Consider the following 20,877-nt stretch of genomic DNA (forward strand, 5'->3'; position numbering starts at 1 on the left):
AAAATACTCGATCTACACTACGCATCATGAAACATGCCTGAAGAATTTAGTAAATCCAAGTCGCTCTCTCTCTCTCTCTCTCTCTCTCTCTCTCTCTCTCTCTCTCTCTCTCTCTCTCTCTCTCTCTCTCTCTCTCTCTCTCTCTCTCTCTCTCTCTCTCTCTCTCTCTCTCTCTCTCTCTCTCTCTCTCTCTCTCTCTCTCTCTCTCTCTCTCTCTCTATATATATATATAAATTCCATAAGGGGTCCTCGACATGCGACATTTTCGAACTAGTTTTTGCAGACAATACGTCGTCATACGGCACTAAGGCATACTAAGTTACCATTTCCCCCCTTTTTAACTTTATTCAAACGATGTTCTACAATTGATTCCCGTATGACTGCGTTCTGATTTATTTCATTCATTATCACATTCGTAAATCGTTAAACCCACTATTGAATATTCTTTACACACAAAAAACCCTAAACAAGTTGCACTATGGACATTGATCTGATTGCATTTTAATGTGTTCTACAAATAAAGTTGATTTTAGTTTTAGTAACATAATGGAATCGCTGTATATTGTTCTAATCTACAAAATTCCAATGAATTTAATACTGACATGAAGTATGTTTTTTTTTACAGCTAAAACGACACAGCCAATTTGAATGCTCTTCAAATGTACGTAGCTCGTTTGAATGGAGCAACTACGCCCCCTGTCGTCTGTTATGCAAAAGCGACCACATCCCCCGAGGACTGCTATTGCGCATGCGCATACAATGTCACAAGATGGCGGAGAGCACGGAACTGAAGGTAAAGCGAGCCCCTCCACTAGGTTGACAAATAGGCGCTTAGTATCGTCACGTTTGAATTTCAAATAACGGAAACACAATCTCTCGACAATCACGTAGTCACCACCGCTTTTATAACCCCCTGTGCTTCCACAAAAACGGGATTGACAACACACAAACTGTTAGCTGATTGGCTAACCTGCTAGCCTTAGCTTTGTTATTGTTGCAGACGATCCGTTAGTCAGCCTGTGCTGTGCTGTTCTCGTACAGATTACACGCAGATCCCGCCTCGGTTATTAAAACAAGACTGCAATAATGCCAACGCCTTGAAAACAGACCCACGACAGCCAGATCCCATTGACATTGCCCAATGATAAGCAGCCAGAACGCTGTATCTTATAGAAACGGGCTCTGTCTATTCCCTGGAAAGCAATTGCACTTCGGCGGGTTGTTCCTTTGTGAATTTGTAAGAATTCGTGTCGAGAAAGAGTTACCATCCAAAAGATGTTGGTCAGCAGAAATATTTGTGGACATTCAATTTAAGACGAAGTTGAAAAGCTTCATATTTTTTCATTTGCCCGCCAGCAGTCGGCTAGTTAGCATAGCTAGCTGTGTAATAAACATCGTCTCATTTGTAGCTGCATGGTCTTACTTTTTCACACTCATCCCTGTTTTTGAGCATCAGCATTTGCCTAATTTGCAATTTTGACAGCTTGCTTCCACGCACAGTTTTCAGATGTGTTGTGATGGCATATGCCAACATTGGAAATAATTTGTGGTCGTTAAAATCCAATCAACCATTCCTTCTCCATTATTCTTGACTTTACTGCAGACATTTGGTTCATAATTTAGTTCTCATGATTACACACAGATCTGTGGCGTAACATTTCTGGAAGTTAAGCACTTGCGATAAGCAGGCAAGGCCACCTGGGCAGACTTTGAAGCTAAATGTAGTATACAATGATTTTTACTGTAAAGTTGGCAAATGTTAAGCACAGGTTGTTAAAACAAACGTCCCACTCCTAGCACAGTGTGTGTTCTTCTTAATCGTGTGTTCTTCCCGGCAAGCGTAGCAGAATAGGTTCCTTAACTTGACTTCTTTTCCTCCCAGCAAATGGTAATGAGCCTTCGAGTTTCGGAGCTGCAAGTCTTGTTGGGTTTTGCCGGACGGAATAAGCACGGGCGCAAACACGAACTTTTGACCAAAGCTCTGCACTTAGTAAAGGCTGGTTGCAGCCCTGCCATGCAGATGAAGATTAAGGAGCTCTACAGACGGAGATTCCCAACCAAAATGGTTTCGCCGGTGGACCTGGCGCTGCCCGGCGTCCATTCCACCTCCGGCCTTCCCGCGGGCCTCTTCGACAGCCACGGTTCCCCCTCGCCGCTGTTGCCTGTTTCACTGCTCGGGCCCAAGCACGAGCTCGGTCTGCCTCACCTGCCCTCCGCCCTGCACCCCGTTCACCCCGACGTCAAACTGCAGAGATTGCCGTTCTACGACGTGCTGGACGAGCTCATCAAGCCCACCAGTCTGAGTGAGTTGACGACTTGTACGGGTATCTGTAGCTTTCAACTGCTTCTAACTACCGTCTGCTTTGTTTCTTTCAGCCTCCGACAACAGTCAGCGCTTCCAGGAAGCTTGTTATGCCTTCGCTTTAACGCCGCTACAAGTTCAACAGATCAGCAGCTCCATGTAAGCAACATGGCTTACTCTTGTTAATTCTCTCAATGAGCAACAAGATGGATAGAACAAAAGGAAACTCTTAACATCGATGTTTTTTTTTTTTTAGGGACATATCGGGGACCAAATGTGACTTTGCTGTTCAAGTCCAATTAAGGTAAAAAAAAAAAAAAAAAAAACACAGCGAATAGAGTTTGGTATATTTTTGTTAATACATAATTACGGAAAAAATTAATGCAGCCATGAGTTGACTATGACTGTTTTACACCATCAGCAGCATTGCTCTGTAGCTTCTTTTTTTTTTCCCTCTCCAAGATTTTGTCTATCAGAGACGAGTTGTCCCCAGGAAGATCATTTCCCTCCAAATCTATCTGTGAAGGTGAATGGCAAGCCCTGCAATCTCCCCGTGAGTTCACACTCTCTATCCGCAGGCTGTGTTGTTTTTTCAAGTGTTCGCCACCATGTCGGGCGTGGGATGATAATAAGAAGAAATGGGATGTTCTTTTTTTGCTTGCAGGGATATCTTCCTCCCACCAAAAACGGAGTTGAACCAAAAAGACCCAGTCGCCCCATAAACATAACGTCCCTCGTGCGGCTCTCCACTACAGTCCCCAACACAATTGTAGTTTCATGGACTTCAGAAATTGGGAGGGTAAGAATCAGCGGAAAGACTAAGTCAAACAGATGTTTTGAGTCGCCTCGGCGTGACCCCTTTTTCACATCTCTTGTCAGAGTTTTTCCATGGCTGTTTATTTGGTAATGCAGCAGTCATCCGCCGTGTTGTTGCAAAGACTACGAGCCAGAGGAATCAGAAACCCAGACCACTCGAGAGCTCTGAGTGAGTTTATTTACTTTAAAAAAAACAAAACCAAAGGAAGGAATTTACATCTGACAGTCTGGATCTCTATTGTCTTCTAAACTGAATCCTGAAATACATTTGACAGTATATGATCTATTTTATGACATAAATAAAGTAACAGTTTCCAAGTAATTGTATTTAGCACCGGCTTTCAATAATATGACCTTTAACCTATACAACTTAAAATATAATAAAATAAAAACATTTTAAGAGGGAAAGTCAAAATCCTCAGCTGAATCAAGGTGGTTGCATAAGTGTATGCACCCTCTTAGCACTGGGATGCCACATCACACCGACAGGGGGGTGTGCGCATTTGTGCAACCACCTTCTTTTAATCATTTTAATGATGCTTCAGATGCTCTGAATTGATACATCAGTTTAGCAGCCTCCTCCCTATCTCTGTAGCATTTTGTGGCAAGTTCATAAAGCATCCAAGTGTTGCTCATTCCGCGACTTTTCTCATTTCTTTGCAGTCAAAGAGAAATTAACGGCAGACCCGGAGAGCGAGATTGCCACCACCAGTCTACGAGTGTCTCTTCTCTGTCCCGTATGTTTGACCACTAAAAATACACATGATCAATGAGACTTCTCATCCTGATTAGTTTTTTTTTGTATTCTTTGTTTTGCAGCTGGGAAAGATGAGGCTGACAATCGCGTGCCGAGCGTTGACGTGTTCCCACCTCCAGTGCTTTGATGCTACGCTTTATATCCAAATGAATGAGAAGAAGCCCACGTGGGTGTGTCCGGTGTGCGATAAGAAAGCGCCATACGAGCATCTCATTATTGATGGGTGAGCACTTTCTTCACAGTTTTTGATTGTTTATCTAGTGCAAAAGCTTTTTTTGGTATGAGAATAAAAAGCAAATCCCTGAATGGAAAGTCAAAAGTGTTTTTCGGAGGGGCGGGGGTTGTTTGAGCAGGTGTCACGATGAAAAGGCTTTTGTTTTCAGGCATGGTGCTGTTTTTGCAGGTTGTTCATGGAAATCCTCAACAGCTGTTCTGACTGTGATGAGATTCAGTTCAAAGAAGATGGAAGTTGGGCGCCCATGAGGTCAAAAAAAGATGTGCAGGAGGTGTCTGCCTCCTTCTTCGGAGTAGACAACGGTGCGTACAGACTACTTGAATCCAGCTTGATTCAACTGAAGGGTATGAATGACTTTCCCGGGTCCGTGTGTGCAGATGTGCCTCAAACAGAAAGCCACGAGCAGAAACGGGCGCCGGCCAACGACAACAGTAAGAAGGTCGACGTGATCGACCTGACACTGGACAGCTCGTCGGAAGACGAGCTGGACGATGAGCCGCCTCCGAAAAGGGCCTGTCCGTCACTGTCGCCCATCTCTCCACCTCCAACAAAAGGGTCGGTGGACAACCCCCACTAAAAGCATTCCTCAAATATCTTGCTCCGAGTCATGATGGTGACACGAGGTTGTTTGTTCCCCACAGAGTGCTGAACCTTCACAACCAGACGTCACCGGTGACAAGAGCTCCCAGCATGCCCCCATTGGAGACCAGCTACATTCCTCCACCTCCGCCACTCATTCAGGACTACCGCCACTTCTATCACTCAGCTAGTGACCTGCCAGGTAAACCCGATCACCCTGGATTTTTTTGGGGGTTATCAAGTACACAACCACCTCTCGGGTCATACATACCCAGCCTGATGCTCTTTAATGCATTCTTTCTTTCTTTCTTTTGTTTGTTTTCAGATCTAAATTTCTTCTCCTTCCTCCAAGGCGACAATCAGGTACACCCGCCCCCTGTGAGCTCATTTCACTGGCCCCGCCTAACTCCCATCGTTCCCCTCTGCTCTTTCAGCATTACAACATGGTGATGGCTGCGGCGGCGGCCGCCTCGGCTTCGGACGACCCGGACCTGCTCCTCAACCGCTACCTGCCCTACGGCTCGTCGCCCATGCTGCGGGAGCCGCCGGGCACCCCGGGCAGCAGCGCGTTGGCGGCCACCAACGGAGGCAGCAACAGCGGCAGCACCAGCAGTTTGGTGTCTTCCGGCAGTCTGCGGGACAAAGAGCGAGAACGCGACAGGGACAACCACACCATCTCGGGACTGTCGAGGACCTCGGTGGAAGCGGCGGCGGCCATTTACGGCTCCATATCTGACGTTATCTCTCTGGACTAGCTCCTCACAAAACTGATGCACAAGGGAGACACTGAGACAAGGAGGTCTTTGTAAATACGGAGGAGAGAGCTGAACGAATACAGTACTATGTACAGAGAGGAAAATCTATTTTCAATTTACTTATCGTGTATATAAACTTAGGACACGTCCTGCCTGTCCTGTGGGTCGCTTCAGTTCAATATTTTCTGTGAATACTGAAGACTTTTTCACACCTCTTCATGTGGTCCTTTTATTATATTGTACCTTTTGTACTTGGTTTTTACAGTTTTGTTTTCGATATTCCATGTCAATGGCATTAGTTTATTATATTATGTGCACAGAACCCTCATGAGGTGAGACCTTATAGAACATATTTAGCATCAAAAACAAAATGGGCATTGTCACGGGTGTTCACGAGGCAAGTCGCGGCAAAACAAGGAAAAAGGGTAATTTTTTTCCAAATGGCACAAAAAAAAAAAAAAACAACTAAATGTTGACAACAGAGAGTTTTGCCATCACTGTAGACATTTATGCTGCGGTCACATTATTTTAAGGACTTATTTATAATGTAAGTTATGTTGGATGTATACTGTTGTTTCTTTTGAAAGCATTCCCCCTCACCTCAAACTGTTGCCACTAGAAATACAAAGCAGGTCCTTCTCTCTTCGCTTTTCTCTTGCTTGCTATTTTGAGTCGGATCAAGCAGATTCTTATCCAGCATAAATTGAAGCTAAGTATATATAATCAGTATTGTAGGGAAATTCTTCCTCAGCGTGTGAATGAATGGCTTTGATCCAGTAAGCGTCACCGTGCTAATCAGATAGAAAACCATTTACACTTTCTCTTGCTCGCAACGGGTCTTCGTTCGTTTCGCATTAGAACAATGTCAGCAAAGTGAAAAAGATTTACTTGCGCCCCTTTTCAGATTTTTTTTTTTGGAGCACTTCCTTGCTCCTTTCAGGCTCAGCACAGAAGTGAAGAATTGACTAGTAGCAACCATTTTGAAAGCAGTTTAAGCTCACCTGTTTAATGGCTGTTCCTCTGCTTTGAGAAGTTATTTGGGGTTTTTGTTTGTGTGTGTTTTTTTTTTTGTGGCCAATTTACAAAATATTTGGGACATCTGCATTCTCACAACTCATCTTAGTCCAACTATTGAAGTCAACGTGAACTGCCTTCTTTTTCTCATCTTATTCTTACAATTACTATTATTTATTATCATATATATTTTCAGCATTTGTTTGATTTATGGCTATGCATTGCTGTCATTATATGTGATATTTCTTTTGTAATGAAATAAGTAAGGCTATTTAAAAATGACATTGTTGCTTGACATGCATTGTAACATTTTTCGTTTCCCTGTCCGTTTTACCTATCAGATGATGTCAATAACTCAAATAGAGGCTTTGAGCATTTTGAACCGCTAAGAGGTCTACTGTGTTGTTTGATATTTATAAGTATTAAACAGAAAAATGTGTCACTGTGGTTAATCGTTGATTTTTAAGAAGTTTTACTTCAAGCTGCGATTCACAGGCTAGTAGGTAATTGGTAATACTGCTGCTTTGACAAACATATTTCCCAAACATTAAACCTATCTTAACCAAATACTTCACTGTGCCATTCATACAACATATAAGTAAACTGATGCTCTTTCTCATTTCTTTTAGTGACAAAATGTCTAAAGCCATGATTTTTAAATAACTATATTTACCAAATGCAAATTACAAGAACAGAAATCACGGTTTGCATTTCTCGAAAAGGCTTACGCAGATTGAAAAATAAAAAAAATGATACATACATTCCAAATGCATGGAGTCCTTCCTATAAACTTATATTTTTGTATTTGGGATTTTGGCGTTATGATAAATAAATTAATAATGACATATTTTCTGTAACCATTGTCGCGCTATGCTTGGTCGCGCTCGGTGACGTCACCACATTGGTGATGACGTCTATAAGTGAGCGGCACCGTTTCAGATTGGAATGGGAGCTGGCGATTTTTCCCCTATTTTGATCGTTTAATCCGTGAATGGCGCCGAAACAGGACCCGAAACCTAAATTTCAAGAAGGTACCCATGCTCTGTGTTTGTCGTGATCGAATCATCATGCTAATTGACGTCTAAATGAATGGAATGCAGCTCAGACATTAGCTAACATGTCTACCGCTGCTAGCTTTCATTGTTGTTGCCATGAGCACAGTTCATGCCTTTATTCCCGGTATTATCTCAATTGTGTTGTACAATGCAAATCCCATCACTATAAAGTCATAGCCAGCTCATTACTCAATTTAAAAACCGTTTTCATTTGGAATATTTAGACCTGCTTCCCCTACAGACCTTTCTGAAATTGGCTGTTAGCTTAGCTAGGCTAAATCTAATAGTCGAGGTTGGTTGACGTGTGCACAACTATGAATGAGTTATTGTCCGTTACGTTATCGATAATCTTATTTCTCTCGGGGTGTAATGTTTTGTTTGTAAAAAGAAAATATGCATCTGCTTGCACAGATTGTTGACCTGTATTTGAATGAATGCTGTCTTCAGGTGAAAGAGTGCTGTGTTTTCATGGGCCATTGCTCTACGAAGCTAAGGTAAGTTTCCACAGCACCATTACTTTTGTAAATGTGTCTTCTGCAATTTGTGCCAATAATGTCTCTCTCTCTGCAGTGTGTTAAGATAAACGTCAAGGAGAAACAAATCAAGTACTTCATTCATTACAGCGGGTGGAATAAAAAGTGAGTCTTTTGTCTTTTGTTTGGTATGAATGCCTTATTTGCTCATTTGTTCTCTTCCTTCTTCCTAGTTGGGACGAATGGGTTCCTGAGAGTAGAGTTCTGAAGTATGTGGACAGCAATCTGCAAAAACAGAAAGAGCTTCAGAAGGCCAACCAGTATGTCCAGACTCCAGTTTATCAACATGTTCAAAAAAAATTACAAAGCGGTTACAAAAATGTCAACACATTTGTGTTCAATTACCAGATTTTGTGATTAAAATAATGAAACTAAGACAAATTATTTAAAAAGAAAAATTCCACCCATAACCCTGTAGTGACTTGTAATATCTTTTTTTTATCTTCTTAAGAAGGGAATTCAACTAATTTGGTTGCACATGTGTTTAGAATCAACAAATCATAGTTGAATCTATAACTTATTATTTTACACACAAGTTTACATATTTAGTCCTGCACATCAAGGTGTCCCTAAATCGGTCATTTAAAAGCCTGAGTTTTTTTTTTTTTTTAAATTTGCATCTCTTCTTATCGTAGAGACCATTATGTTGAAGGAAGAATGAGGGGTGCTGCACCGAATAAGAAGATACCCGCAACGTCACAAAAAAACGACGTGTGAGTGCAACATTGCCAGTGTTTATTGTCCCTCCTGCTTTGTAATGCTGGATCATAGATTAACATGAGTATTTTTTGTTGTTCTGTTGCAGGAAAACCAAGAAGAACAAACAAAAAAGTGAGTATGTGTCTTGAGTCTGTATTGTTTCTTGAAGTTAAGCTGTGATTGGTTGAGACCTGGCAACTGTGATGTCATTTTTAGTTGACAGCAAGTGGCAAAATGGGCGCCTGCTGAGATGGATAAAAATGGGTGAATTTTGCCTGTTTAATTTATATTCCACAAATGAAACATTAATCATAAGACTGGGATGCACAGAACATCGTACAAAAAAAATAATTGGAGTCGATCATATCCATATTGTATTTAATATTAGTGAGATAGAATTAACTGTGGCTTTTTTTGTTTCTGTTCCAGCTCCTGGTCCAGGAGAAGGTCCGAGTTCAATCAGTGATCCCACGCACCCTCCACGAAAGAAGAGGGCTCGCGTTGACCCCACTGTTGAAAGTGTATGTTCGATCACATTGCACTGTGCCGGCCGGGAAAAGTGTTTTTGGCTGTCTTGTGTAACATTGTAACGTGATCTTGTTTGTCCAGGAGGAGACCTTTATAAACAGAGTGGAAGTTAAAGTCAAAATTCCTGAGGAGCTAAAACCTTGGCTTGTAGATGACTGGGATCTGATTACACGGCAAAAACAGGTTAGTGGTGTGTTTATTTATTTTTTTACTCTCTCAGGCCACCTGAGCTGACTTAATCATTTACAGTTGGCAATGGAAAAAATAGCGACCCCTGGTGTTCTTTTGGGGGAACAACGCGTTGATGCCTCATACTGTATTATTTTGGAGGTGCCTTTCCATGCAGTTTTACCACTCTTGTTTCTTCAGCTCTTCCATCTGCCTGCCAAGAAGAACGTTGACACAGTGCTTGAAGATTATGCAAACTACAAGAAATCGAGAGGAACCTCGGACAGCAAGTAACACTTGTTTCTAATCTTCCCAGACGTTGACTTTTTTTTATTTTTTTTTTCAAGTACTGTCTGGAGTCTAAAGGTTCTTTGATGTTCCTCGCCCTAGGGAGTTTGCGGTGAGCGAGGTCGTCGCCGGCGTGCGGGAATATTTCAACGTCATGCTGGGCACGCAGCTGCTCTACAAATTTGAGAGGCCACAGTACGCAGACATCTTGGCCAACCACCCAGATACGTCCATGTCGCAGATCTACGGCGCCCCGCACCTCTTAAGGCTCTTCGGTAAAGCAGCATACACATTAGCTCCAACTTTTCTATGAGGTTAAAAGACGTAAGTGATTTGATGAGTTCCCTACAAACGTTGTTGACCTGGAATTTTCACCAGGGAAACTACCCAGTGAGTGTCAATTGTGTGTCGCTCCTGTCTGTTGAGAACTTTGCACAATAGAAGGTTGGAAAATGTCTGCTCTCGATTTCTGCTGACCAGCTGGAACCGAATTGAGTTTATAAATCCGTCCTACCATCTGGCTTCATATCAACACTTGAGCTGCGGTGATGTCATGTTGAGGAGGTTTCAAAGTCTACGCTGCCAAGCTCGGACCATCTTTATTGCGTTCCTGGAACAATGAGGCCGTTGTACCGTTTTGTCCTACACGATGGGCACATTTCAAGAAGGGGGAAAAAAAAAATTGCATCCATATTTTGATGCATTTTAATCTGCTATCTGAGAAATGCGCCACTAATGGGTGCTCCCCCTCCCTTTGGTCCTCCAAAGTGCGAATCGGAGCCATGTTGGCTTACACTCCCCTGGATGAGAAGAGCCTGGCACTGCTGCTCACCTACCTGCAAGATTTCCTCAAGTGAGCAAATGCACACTTTTTATTTTATTTTCAACTACATCATCACATTTGCTCACCTGTACAGGAAAGCACACCCATGACACATGTCACTTCTTCACAGGTACCTCGTCAAGAACTCTGCGACACTCTTCAACGCCAGCGACTACGAGGTGGCCCCGCCGGAGTACCACCGAAAGGCCGTTTGAGCTTCGGGAGTAAAAGAGCGAATCACCGATGAGGATGCACCGATCATCAAGGAAGCCTCGGACCAACTTGTCCAGTTTCTTTCATTTGGAAAGCTGCTTAGTACGCTCTCCCTGTATTGGTATGTTTTTTAAATACCACACTTTAGTTTTCATGACCCGGTTTTGGACAAGGAACTTCAACATTTCACATTTTAGTTCTTTATTTTTGTTCACGTACAGTCATCATTTTCTAATAAAAGTACTTCATTTCTTCATGGGGCTTTGCTTTGCTTTTTGCCACAGACTGAAATACTTGTTGGCTGTAACGCATGAATGAAATTGAGATCAATTGGAATATATTTCAGACTTTGGGATATAGTCATTCAGAAGTTGTCTAAACAAGCAAAATGTCAGTGGAGTGCAAATCGCATTTCAAATACTTTTGCTTGTTTTGGCCCGTCAACTGTTTAACTGCACGGACGTCTCTTGATCTGGCAATCAATTGAGGATTTCTCGAACGGGAACTTCTAAAAATAGCCCCAATGTGATAATCAGCACAGATCAAGCTGATTTGCACTGACCGTGTCACGGTACGTCGTTGCTGCCGGCAGATGTGACACTGCAGGCTCGGGAATGCTTGCCAACCACCGGCTCTCCCTTCAACTGCTGTGACGATGCTAAATGTTTGTTTTTGGATTGATTTGTGGTTCTATTTGTGCTGGATGGTTTACATTGTTATGGCAAAAAGGACCAAAGCACTGAGGAGGGTGTTATTTAATACCCCCCCCCCCCCCCAATCACCACCTTTGGTTTTAACAAAAAACACATGTAGTAACCCACACCAGCTTTTGTTTGCCAGATGAAGACCACCAAGACCGCCTTGCACGAGACAGTGGTCCTTTTTATATTTCAAATAATTTGTATTTTTAACAATTACCAGCAGGTCTTTAGGATTCCTTTGTGACCTCCCAGATAAGTCATTTGCTCTTTAGCTTTAACTTTGAAACACTTTTCAGACTGAGAGATGTCAAATCCGTCCTTGAATTTCTTGAGCTCATTTGTATTGTTGATGTTATGTTGCAAAGCTGCCACTAGAGGTCAGAATTTCCTAAAGCGCTTTCACTAATGAACTGCGCTGTTGTCTACATGCCGCCATCATGTTTTAGTGGCGATCCGCATGCATGCACACAAACCACCAAATAGTCTTCCCAACACGTAAAACTGTCACCCAATCGTCGGCCTCCCTCCAAGCGGCATCAAATCAAGTGCGAGGGATCAGTGACAACCGCAACCCCACAATGTTGTCACTTGAACTGACTGATGGAGGCCATTTGTGCTTCATATGATTCCTCAACAGCAAATCCATCTGCGTCGGAGTCTTTTTGAGGTGAAAAACCGCCATCGTTTAATGTGGTACTGAATGTTTCCCCCCGACTGGGGGTTAGTGGTGGACTAATTAGATATTGGGCAGCAAGTTTGAGCGGTGCACGGCTGCCAGAGCTTTGTGTGACTGCGTGTCATTAAGTATTGGAAAAGTACACTCGCCACAAAAAAAAAAAAAAAAAAGTTGCGGTCAGTGCGAGCCACTAAAACATGAAAGAACATATCCCGCTCTTCTGGGGGAAGGAATTTGCACAACATAAACAGCCTGTAAAATGGAAAACTACATCTGTGTCTATTTGTTTTGCTGAACGGCGGCCAGCGTTGGCAGTTCTCGCTGAAAGTCCTTCCAATAACAGAGCAGTCCAAATAAAGGAAAAGGGCTGTTTGATCCATCTGGTTCCAATGCAAGCCGTGCTGCGTCGGAGTCCAGGATCTCGCTCGGTGGGAGGTTAATTCATTAAAGGCTTCAAAATGCGTTCAAGCCTTTTCTCAATTAGCTTTGACATCACGTGTTTAATGATCCTGTGTCTGCTGTTCGTGTCTCACGGGCTACATGCGAGAATGAAATATGTTTTGTGAATGGATCAAGAAATTTGGAAATATTGCTGCTGCTACTACACAAAGTTTTGAATGGACATTGTCATAGAGATGTAATCTTGGCTCAGGCCTTCCTCTATGGAGGAATTGCATGTTCTCCTTGTACTTGTTCTCTCAGTTCTCTGACTTCCTCCCACATTCCCAAACTGGCCCTGGGAGGTTCATTGAAGACTATAAATTATACTTAATGAGTGTGAGTGAGGTAAAAAGCCAGTTTGTTTTTCTGCTGAGTTGAACAGATTATAGTTCACCTAAAGATAGAGGGAGATGAAATTATTTATCTTGGTTTTGTTTGAATTCATATTTTTTCCTGTCCTTTTTTTAAAAAATTTATTATATGAGCTGGACATGAAAGAGAAACATATTTTGTCCATAGCAGAGGTACATCTTGGTGCCGAATGAAATGTGGTGTACTTCCCCTTATGACCCGCAGAGGGCAAACTTGACTGCAATATACGCTGTGAAGCTAGTTGGTAGTTGATTGGGTTACCTGGTTTAACCCCATTCGTTGTGATGAAACAAGGTTTGGAATGGCTATTTCCCTTTTCTTAGGATCACTTTGACGTGTAAAATGATCATTTTTTTGATGGTACTTGCATTCCTTAGAGTCAAAGGCTAAGATGGAGCCCATCTCATTTGCCTTTGACAAGAATACCTGGACTGCCAACTACACATTGATCATTTGACCAGACTTTCCATTAAAGCAAGAAAGGCCCGACTCCAAAGTGATTATTCTGTCACGTAGGCTGAGCTATATATGATTTTTTTTTTTCCTCCTTGGATTTCTAAATGTTAAATATTTGAAGCATATGTAAAAGGACTACTTCACCACGCCGTCCGATAATAGTTACATCATTAGCTCAACGTGACAACTCTCCTACTGTGAAGAGTTTCTTTTTCATAGAGCAGAAAACGTGCTTCTCTGATTCACATTACACTGTGGATTCCAACCTAGAAAATGTTGGCCCATTAAAAAAAAAAATGAAAACAGGAATGCCTGACCGCCAGCTCGGCGTACGGTAGATTGGTGGCTGATTAGGTCATTAGGAACTCTGAGTTGTGACACGTTATCCAGCTGCGCTCTCGGTCAGCTCAGGCTTGAGTGATTCAGCGCGACCTCGCCGAGCCACGGCGCTGCCCTCGGTGTTGTAACTAGTCCGCTGGCTTGTTGACAGCAGCCCGCCTCTGGGGGCGGCCGGCCATCGGCTGCGGGCTGACCTCCTGCCAGTCTGCACAACGGCGGAGGGCTAATGAGGAGAACTTCTTGACAGCTATTTGCCGCCACTGTCACACACACACACACACACACACACACACACACACACACACACACACACACACACACACACACACACACACACACACACACACACACACACGTCTAAAAGTTTGTCAGGCTTGATGTGTGTATGGGGATTTCCACACTGCGTGTGTGTTCATTTGATGTTTTACTCTCCCTTCAAGGCTTTTACACACTATAATCACTCCTCAGGTGTGTACTAACATTTTATGTGTTGTTTTTCAAATGCAGACTTATGTAATGGAGGCTGGTATGTCTCTTGAGCAGAGCGCTCTGGATTTTATGGTAATTTATGAGGCAAGTCACAGTAGTGGTACTGGCGGATTGGGACAGCTCACTATAACTTTCAGGAAGTGGAAATGGAAGAAAATAGTGGTTGGGTTATTTCCCATGGATCAGAGGAACATTTGTGACTGGCTCATATTCTCTGTTCATGCCAAGTTTGGTGTTTTATACCCAAGATGATTCAAGCATGTTGTAATGGACCTTCCTGGGAATCCAAAGTGACCTTCTGCAAATTGACTCAAATACATTATCGGCGCATAAAGATATAATTAGATCACATTTATATCTTCTAGGACAATTTTGAGTCTTCAGTGTTGCTAGCTTTTCTTTTTGAATGTGGAAGCAAATCTCATAACTGATGCAGATGTGCTAAACACAAAACCGCCGTGCTATCAATTCTCGTGTCAAAAATTGTTATGTGGGTACCCCAATTAAAGCACGCAATACTTTGCGATGTCTTGTTAATATGACTAATGAGAGCTAGATCAACCTTGATTGACTAATTAATGGATTAGAAGCCATGTCCCAATATATATGTTTTATTTTGCACAGTGTTGATTGTGCTGTCGTGAGCGAATTAAATTCTCCCTCATTTGTGGGCTGCTTTCGATGAAACAGAAATGGCACAGAGTCAATTAATGATTAATTTTCCATCTGTGCCGTTTGAGACTCCCGTCGGATGTTTAATCACCTGATAGCGTTGTGTTGGAACAGAACAACGACGCTGTTGGAATCACTGTAGCATCAGTGCGCTCAAATGTTTTGATCCTCCTCCAAGGGCGCTTGTCGGATATTCACCGGCGTGCGCTGAGGGTTGCCGTGCGGATCCCACCCACGGCAACGCGCCATCACGACCCGCGGCGGCTGAGCAGGATGTTATGTTATGGAAACACGGCCTTGACAACACGCTCAACCCGGAGGCCCAGCAGAGACAGGAAGCAGTTGACTTTTTTTTTTTTTCCTCCTTTGGGCCCGCGGTCACGATCAGAACGGACCGAGGCTTACAGCGCGTGTAGAAGTTGTCGAAAACTTATCAGAGGGGATCTAGTGGCCCTTAGCGGAGAGAACAGCATCAATTATTTGCGCTGGCAGATGTTCACAGAGGCAAATATGCATGAATGCGAAGCTGGCAGGTCTCCCTCAGCCTTCACCATGCATGCAGGAGCAGTTGTTATGCTGGCTCGTGTTCAGACAGCATTCATCTGAGCTGTCAGCGCCGCCAACCACTTTGCTGGAAATTATTTCACCCCTTAATAAGAGAACCGTGGTGCTCTATTACATTTGGCAGTCAAGGCAACATTCTTGCCGGGTCTGTCATCACGTGGCCGCTATCCAACACTGGGCCTTGTGTGCTCGGCCGTCTGCTCGCCACCGTTGAAAATAATACTCTCAATGTAGCCGGCTCTGAATTTGTGTCGAATATCTCATTGATGATGGACTAGTATTTGGAGGATGTGCTGATACGTGTGGATGATTTCTATATGGAGGGTCAAAGATCTGGTTAGAGCTCGTACCTTCAAGTCGATCGGGAAAAGATCACATCGTTTTACAACGTAAAGTCTATTTAAATTGGCACGTTACAGCGCTGCGTTTCCATAAATAGACAGGATATAGGTACATTTGAACTCATGAGGGAAACTAGGACGAGAAGAGGCGGGGACGTATCTCACCTGTGAATAACGGACAATTATGTTAAATATAATACAACGGTGTCTTTTTGTGTGCGCATTTATTGTCATTTCGGAGATTTCGCATCTGCTCTTGTTGAAAATAAGCATTCAAAACCCAGACAGGGTGCAATTGTGTAAGCCGCTCTCGTCCTTACGAGCTGCCAATAACAATAATAAAGTTAGCGTGAGACAAGCGGTGACTGTTAACGGTGTGCAACCACGACTTATGGAGCTTTGCTACAAGGAAGGTCCTTTTTTTTGGCAGGCTGCCATTTGCTGCGCTCTCCCTCAGGGCTCTTACTCATGAATCAGAGAAAATGGGAATTTCACATATTAAAAGAGGGTCAATGTGTCTAATCACAGCAGGGGGATGTGGAGGGAGGGGGCGAGGCGGGCCGCTTGAGTATTCATCAGGCGCTATGCTGCTGTTTTAGAGAAAATTGATTTAAGGAGCAATCTGTTACAAGGAAAACATCCCTCGACAAAATTCACCAATTGCTCACCAAACTTTCTTACCATTAGCTTAATATCGTTTCTTGTAGAATCGGCAGCAAATTGTGAAATTCACCTGATAAAACATGAAACACTGCAATGTGTATGGCAAGCCTGTAGGGGGTGTTGTCATGTTTTAAAATGCTTTTTTTTGGACAAAAATAAATGTAAACTTAATATTAATTTGCTACATTCTGGTTTGGGGGAGTGGTTTTGTTTCCTGTAAATGCCAAGTAGTTTTGGTTACCATAGTGACGAGTGACTTATTTCAGCGAAGAAGCAAGCCTACACAGTGGTGCCAACTTTACGACTTTACTGACCCCTCTCCTAACTATTGAAAAATGAAATAGCGAGGGAGGCAAACTTGGTTTGTTTGACAATCTAGTCATGTTCAGCCCTGCAGTCCAGACTGCAAATGAATGGCACATGCTCAAAGCCATCACTGGCTCATTTTATTTTGGCCATGTGGTTGTGGAGGTGGTTTTAAATTACAACAAAATAGTGGCGCAAAAGAAAATGTTGTCCTCCATTTTGACAGATGACTGTTTATGATGAAAGTAAGAAATGTCTATATCTGAAATGCAATTCTCGTACACAGAAAACCAAATATAATGTGTTTCTCCCCTTCATGTCGCCATGATAATGACCTACGAGTCTTGTCCGTTTTTGTGCTCTGTATATTTGTCTTCCATTGACATGAGTAGTTGGTAGTATTGACACGCAGACGTTTATTTGTCTGTCCGATCAACAGAGGTCACGCGGCGCTTTGTTTGTTTGCCCGTTCAATTGAGTCCGCTAACAGAGGACGCTAGCCAGGAGATGTAAAAAAGGGATAAGCACTCATCAGGGCCTCCTCCTCCCTGTCCAGAGCACTGGACCCCTTCAACTCCCAGATAAGAAATCTGGAGTCTCTCCAGACGGCTGTCGCTACTCGAACAGAAAACAACCCTCAAAGGAAGGAAACTCCGGCAACTGTAAATATTTGGGCTCCCGTGCGCTTTATGGCGTTTGTTGTAAAAGGAATTATAGCAACGGGGGAGGCCATGCATGCGTATCAGAGGCCTTGAAGCAGCCCGTGTTTACAACATCGCTTGCGAATCCTCCCACGACTCTCGGCCAAGCCCGGAGAAGTCAACCAAATAAGCACTTGGGCGCGCGGAATGCAAACAGCAGCGTTTTTACAAACGGGTTGAGGGAAACAGGTGTGAGCGTGCTGCCCTCCAGGCCAATTGCGCCGTTCGCCGGTGGAGGTGACTCACGGGCAAGACGGGGCCGTGTCCTCGCTCCGACTGATGTGGAAAGGGATCTTTAAAGCCGTCGAGTGGATAAAATACTGTTATTTAGATGATAAACCCGCAGGCTATGGAAGAAGACTATAATAAGACATTCTGAGGACGTAAATTGCGCACAAGACACGGCTAATAGCCTAGCATAGTGTGGCTACCGCAAATGAGGGAATAGTTAGCCTGCTTGTTTAAGTGGTGAACAAGATTTTAATAACGTGAATGGATATTTTAGACATGTCAACCTTTTTGGAATATTATCATGAGTTGGTTGTTTAATTGGGTTTAAGTAGTACTCAGAAAAATATTTCATCACAGACCTGTCACATGCTAATCATGCTAGTACTGCTTGGCTAGGTTTAAGAAAAGATAAAACGGGCAATTCTTCAAATCAACATGAATGTTTTGGAATGTGCCAAGAAGCCACACAGGATTGACGAGAATGCCAAACTTGAGATCTGCGAGACAGACTCGCTAACCAGTAGCCGGCTGCCCTGTAGTGATCTTGGAATGATTTTTGGAGGGCACATTTTTTTCCTCGTCAGCGTCATCCACCTCTGCCCCTCTTTAGCTTCTGCCTCCTCATCCATGTTGCATGAGGCCTTATCTGTAGCCCTCTCATCTTCCCCCCCCCCCATCTTATCCGCCCGTCTCTTTCATCTCCCTGCCGCCGGGCGGCCGGACATCTCGTCCAATGTGCTCGCTTCCCAAAAAGGTCACGCGGCCGCCTCGTCCCAGATTGCCAGAGGATCGGGAGTCCTCATTATCCTGTTAACTGTACATTCATCTGACAAGACAGTGAAGAGAGAGAGAGCGAGAGAGAGAGAGAGAGGGAGCGACTCCCGGCATCATTAAGCTTTAATGGACAGCCTCGAAATGAGAGGGAAGCCATAAAAGCGGGAGCCGAAGCAGAGTCTGCCTTTAATGTCTCTGATCGCCCTGACAGGATTATTAATCAGGAACTAAAGGAATTTAAAACCTTTGCTCTTGGCTCCCTCACTTAGAGTCTTTAGCTTGCGCCATTACATAGCAAGCCGGGGTCAGGAGGGCCGCAGCTAATTGGTTCTACAGGGTTTTGAATAACAATGAGCTGAGCCCAATTACTGCTCTACAGAGAGGCGGAGATGAGAGCAGGGAGGAGGAGGAGGAGGAGGCCCGGCGAGGATGGCGGGTGGAGGAGGAGCGGCCGCCGCTGTCTCTCTCCTCCTCGCAGTTGGGATATTAATGAGATCAGTAAATGAGTGCCGCCGCAGACGGGGGATGTGATGGAGAAGAAAGAGCTAGCAAGGCGGCGGCGGCGGCAACGGCGGCAACGGCGGCGGCTCCTCCTCATTCGCTATTCCATTTGACTTTGCCACCAAACGCCTCACTCTTTTTGTCCCACATTTTCCTTTCTCTTTGTATCTTATGTTCATTTATTAGTGATGTGTTTTGCTTTGCGCCAACACGGGGAGCGGGGGCGTCCCTGCGGTCCTTTGATAGCGCCGCTCGCTGTATTGCAGCCTGTTTTGTAAAGCCTTTAATGCCGTCTGCAAGGGCTTTCTTCTGCGCTGATGGCCAACAGACGTAGTTAGTCCCAGCAGTTTAGATGAGGCTGCCCTATAAATCGGAGTGCTCTCAAAGGCCGGCCGGGGATTCTCATTTTTCTGGCCCCTTTACTGCTTCGCCGCACATCAAGGCTTGTTTTTCGTGCGAGATGAGGCTGTGCTAAAGTGCGGGACACGGTGGGCCCGCTACGGCTGCTGATGAAAATCCTCGATCAGATTTCGGAGAGCTCATTTGTTCCGGCAAGCAAAAGAGCTTCTCGAGCGTTTGAAAAGAAGTCTTGTGCTTCTGCAATTTTTTTTTTTTCTTTCGCCGTCCTCGGAACGTTTGCATTAGTGTAAAACCGTAGGACTCTTTAAATCGATCTTCTTTGGCATTCATGAATTTCTCCTCTTTTCGAGAATTTGTGGCTTTCAATAAAAGCTGCCATTATGCCGCCGCCTCCTCATCTGCTTCTCAACTGCCGTTCGAGTGCTTCAAATTGGAAATGAGATTTAAATATTGCTTGAAACGAGGAGCTGGTGTTCACCTAAGCCCCCGCACCGATTTTCTGTAGTCGCTGCACTGGGACTGATTGCGAGATGTTAATTGGCGCTAGCAGAAGCTTTAGCCCTGACCTTTCCACATCAACAGGCAAAGAAAATTCTCCGTAGCCTCACACGCCTTTTGTCACTCGCTCTTCACGGCCGCATTTCTCCCAGACGAGACGGATTCTCTTTGCTTACACTTTTAATCGGCTACGGAGCGGCGGGCAGCGCAATACTCCAGCTGGAACGAGAAGGAGATAAATGCCTTCTTAACTCTAGACTGCAAATGAACTACAAATCCTTGAGCTGGATTGCTCATTCTTCAATTATGCAAGCTTCCATCTGTTTTTTTTTTCCCCATACTTAACCGTGTCAAAAATAAAACGCAGTATATGCAAACATTGACGCCACGATAGATTATGATACTGTCAGCAGTCAAATTCAAGAAAGGATAAGAACAAGAGTCGTGTTCACGCTGCGATTTGAGCCATGCGCCCGCCGCACATGCTTTGTTTTCTGCCGTCTTGAATATTCATCCACGGTGATTGATTGGCTTCATGTAGATTTATCTCGCAAATACCCTTTGAAATTCCTCCGCAGCCGCGTGGCGTGTTGACAACGATGTCGCCTCTCATCATAGTCAAAAAAAAAAAAAAAAAAAGCCGTGACCTGCTAATATATTCTCAACGCTTCAATCTGCATGCTGTAACAGTTTCACAGCTGTGCTCTTCCAAGAGTTTATCATTATTTCACTTTTATTTTGTCTGCCTAATTACCTAATTAATTCCGTTGTTTTGATTGTGGTGTTTACCGGGTGCTCGCTGGAAGTGTAATCCGCTTGTATTTGTCTGTTTGAAGAAGAAGCGCCCGCGCTGAATTATTCATGCTCCGCTTCAGCGACAGCGCCGCCGTTTAAATGATGAAGGCATTCGTGAAATCAGCCCTCCCACACACATACACACACAGACACACACACAGACACACAGACACACACACACACATACGCTCATGCACTAAGTGCCCCTAGGCGGTGTAAGCAGGGGAGAAGG

The 20,877-nt window shown here is 43.9% G+C and overlaps 4 protein-coding genes across 5 annotated transcripts in view; all 4 read left to right on the top strand.

The window, feature by feature from the left end:
• The window catches only part of skor1b (SKI family transcriptional corepressor 1b), a 49,435-nt gene extending 48,703 nt beyond the window's left edge, over positions 1–732 (top strand). Inside the window, exon 16 of the mRNA XM_085913316.1 lies at positions 626–732. Within this exon, the coding sequence (XP_085769442.1) occupies positions 626–648 (23 nt within the window). The 3' untranslated portion in view covers positions 649–732. The remainder of the gene's footprint in view (positions 1–625) is intronic.
• pias1b (protein inhibitor of activated STAT, 1b) lies at positions 733–5,909 on the top strand. 2 transcript variants are annotated; one of them, XM_085913321.1, is made up of 14 exons: positions 733–793; positions 1,883–2,303; positions 2,377–2,461; positions 2,559–2,606; positions 2,765–2,855; positions 2,967–3,101; positions 3,182–3,287; positions 3,782–3,855; positions 3,938–4,098; positions 4,279–4,412; positions 4,488–4,665; positions 4,752–4,891; positions 5,015–5,052; positions 5,124–5,909. In XM_085913321.1, exons 1-14 carry the CDS (start codon positions 749–751, stop codon positions 5,442–5,444), a joined length of 1,977 nt encoding a protein of 658 aa, XP_085769447.1. In that variant the 5' UTR covers positions 733–748; the 3' UTR covers positions 5,445–5,909. The 2 variants fall into 2 exon arrangements, with proteins under 2 accessions (XP_085769447.1, XP_085769446.1); XM_085913320.1 differs by having other exon boundaries at positions 4,279–4,665.
• Positions 5,910–7,345: 1,436 nt separating this feature from the next.
• On the top strand, positions 7,346–11,019 carry morf4l1 (mortality factor 4 like 1). Its single transcript, XM_085914345.1, has 12 exons — positions 7,346–7,489; positions 7,961–8,007; positions 8,084–8,151; positions 8,220–8,306; positions 8,682–8,759; positions 8,852–8,877; positions 9,175–9,266; positions 9,355–9,456; positions 9,643–9,731; positions 9,832–10,004; positions 10,498–10,582; positions 10,683–11,019. Exons 1-12 carry the CDS (start codon positions 7,450–7,452, stop codon positions 10,765–10,767), a joined length of 972 nt encoding a protein of 323 aa, XP_085770471.1. The 5' UTR covers positions 7,346–7,449; the 3' UTR covers positions 10,768–11,019.
• Positions 11,020–12,003: 984 nt separating this feature from the next.
• tle3a (TLE family member 3, transcriptional corepressor a) overlaps positions 12,004–20,877 on the top strand; it is a 50,447-nt gene continuing 41,573 nt past the window's right edge. Inside the window, exon 1 of the mRNA XM_085913638.1 lies at positions 12,004–12,133. The gene's annotated coding sequence lies outside the window, so the exon portion shown is untranslated. The remainder of the gene's footprint in view (positions 12,134–20,877) is intronic.

Source organism: Syngnathus leptorhynchus, chromosome 6, assembly GCF_054491065.1.
Source record: "Syngnathus leptorhynchus isolate UIUO chromosome 6, UIUO_Slep, whole genome shotgun sequence".
Lineage (NCBI taxonomy): Eukaryota > Metazoa > Chordata > Actinopteri > Syngnathiformes > Syngnathidae > Syngnathus > Syngnathus leptorhynchus.

What these genes read in the sequence shown, in the direction of transcription:
- morf4l1 (XM_085914345.1), top strand. Translation starts at nt 7,450, where the DNA reads ATGGCGCCGAAACAGGACCCGAAACCTAAATTTCAAGAAG. An exon ending in TACAGCGGGTGGAATAAAAA is followed by an intron (nt 8,152 to 8,219) that starts GTGAGTCTTTTG and finishes CCTTCTTCCTAG; the next exon opens with TTGGGACGAATGGGTTCCTG. An exon ending in CAAGAAGAACAAACAAAAAA is followed by an intron (nt 8,878 to 9,174) that starts GTGAGTATGTGT and finishes TTTCTGTTCCAG; the next exon opens with CTCCTGGTCCAGGAGAAGGT.
- pias1b (XM_085913320.1), top strand. Translation starts at nt 749, where the DNA reads ATGCGCATACAATGTCACAAGATGGCGGAGAGCACGGAACTGAAG. An exon ending in CATCAAGCCCACCAGTCTGA is followed by an intron (nt 2,304 to 2,376) that starts GTGAGTTGACGA and finishes TGTTTCTTTCAG; the next exon opens with CCTCCGACAACAGTCAGCGC. An exon ending in GGACTTCAGAAATTGGGAGG is followed by an intron (nt 3,102 to 3,181) that starts GTAAGAATCAGC and finishes ATCTCTTGTCAG; the next exon opens with AGTTTTTCCATGGCTGTTTA.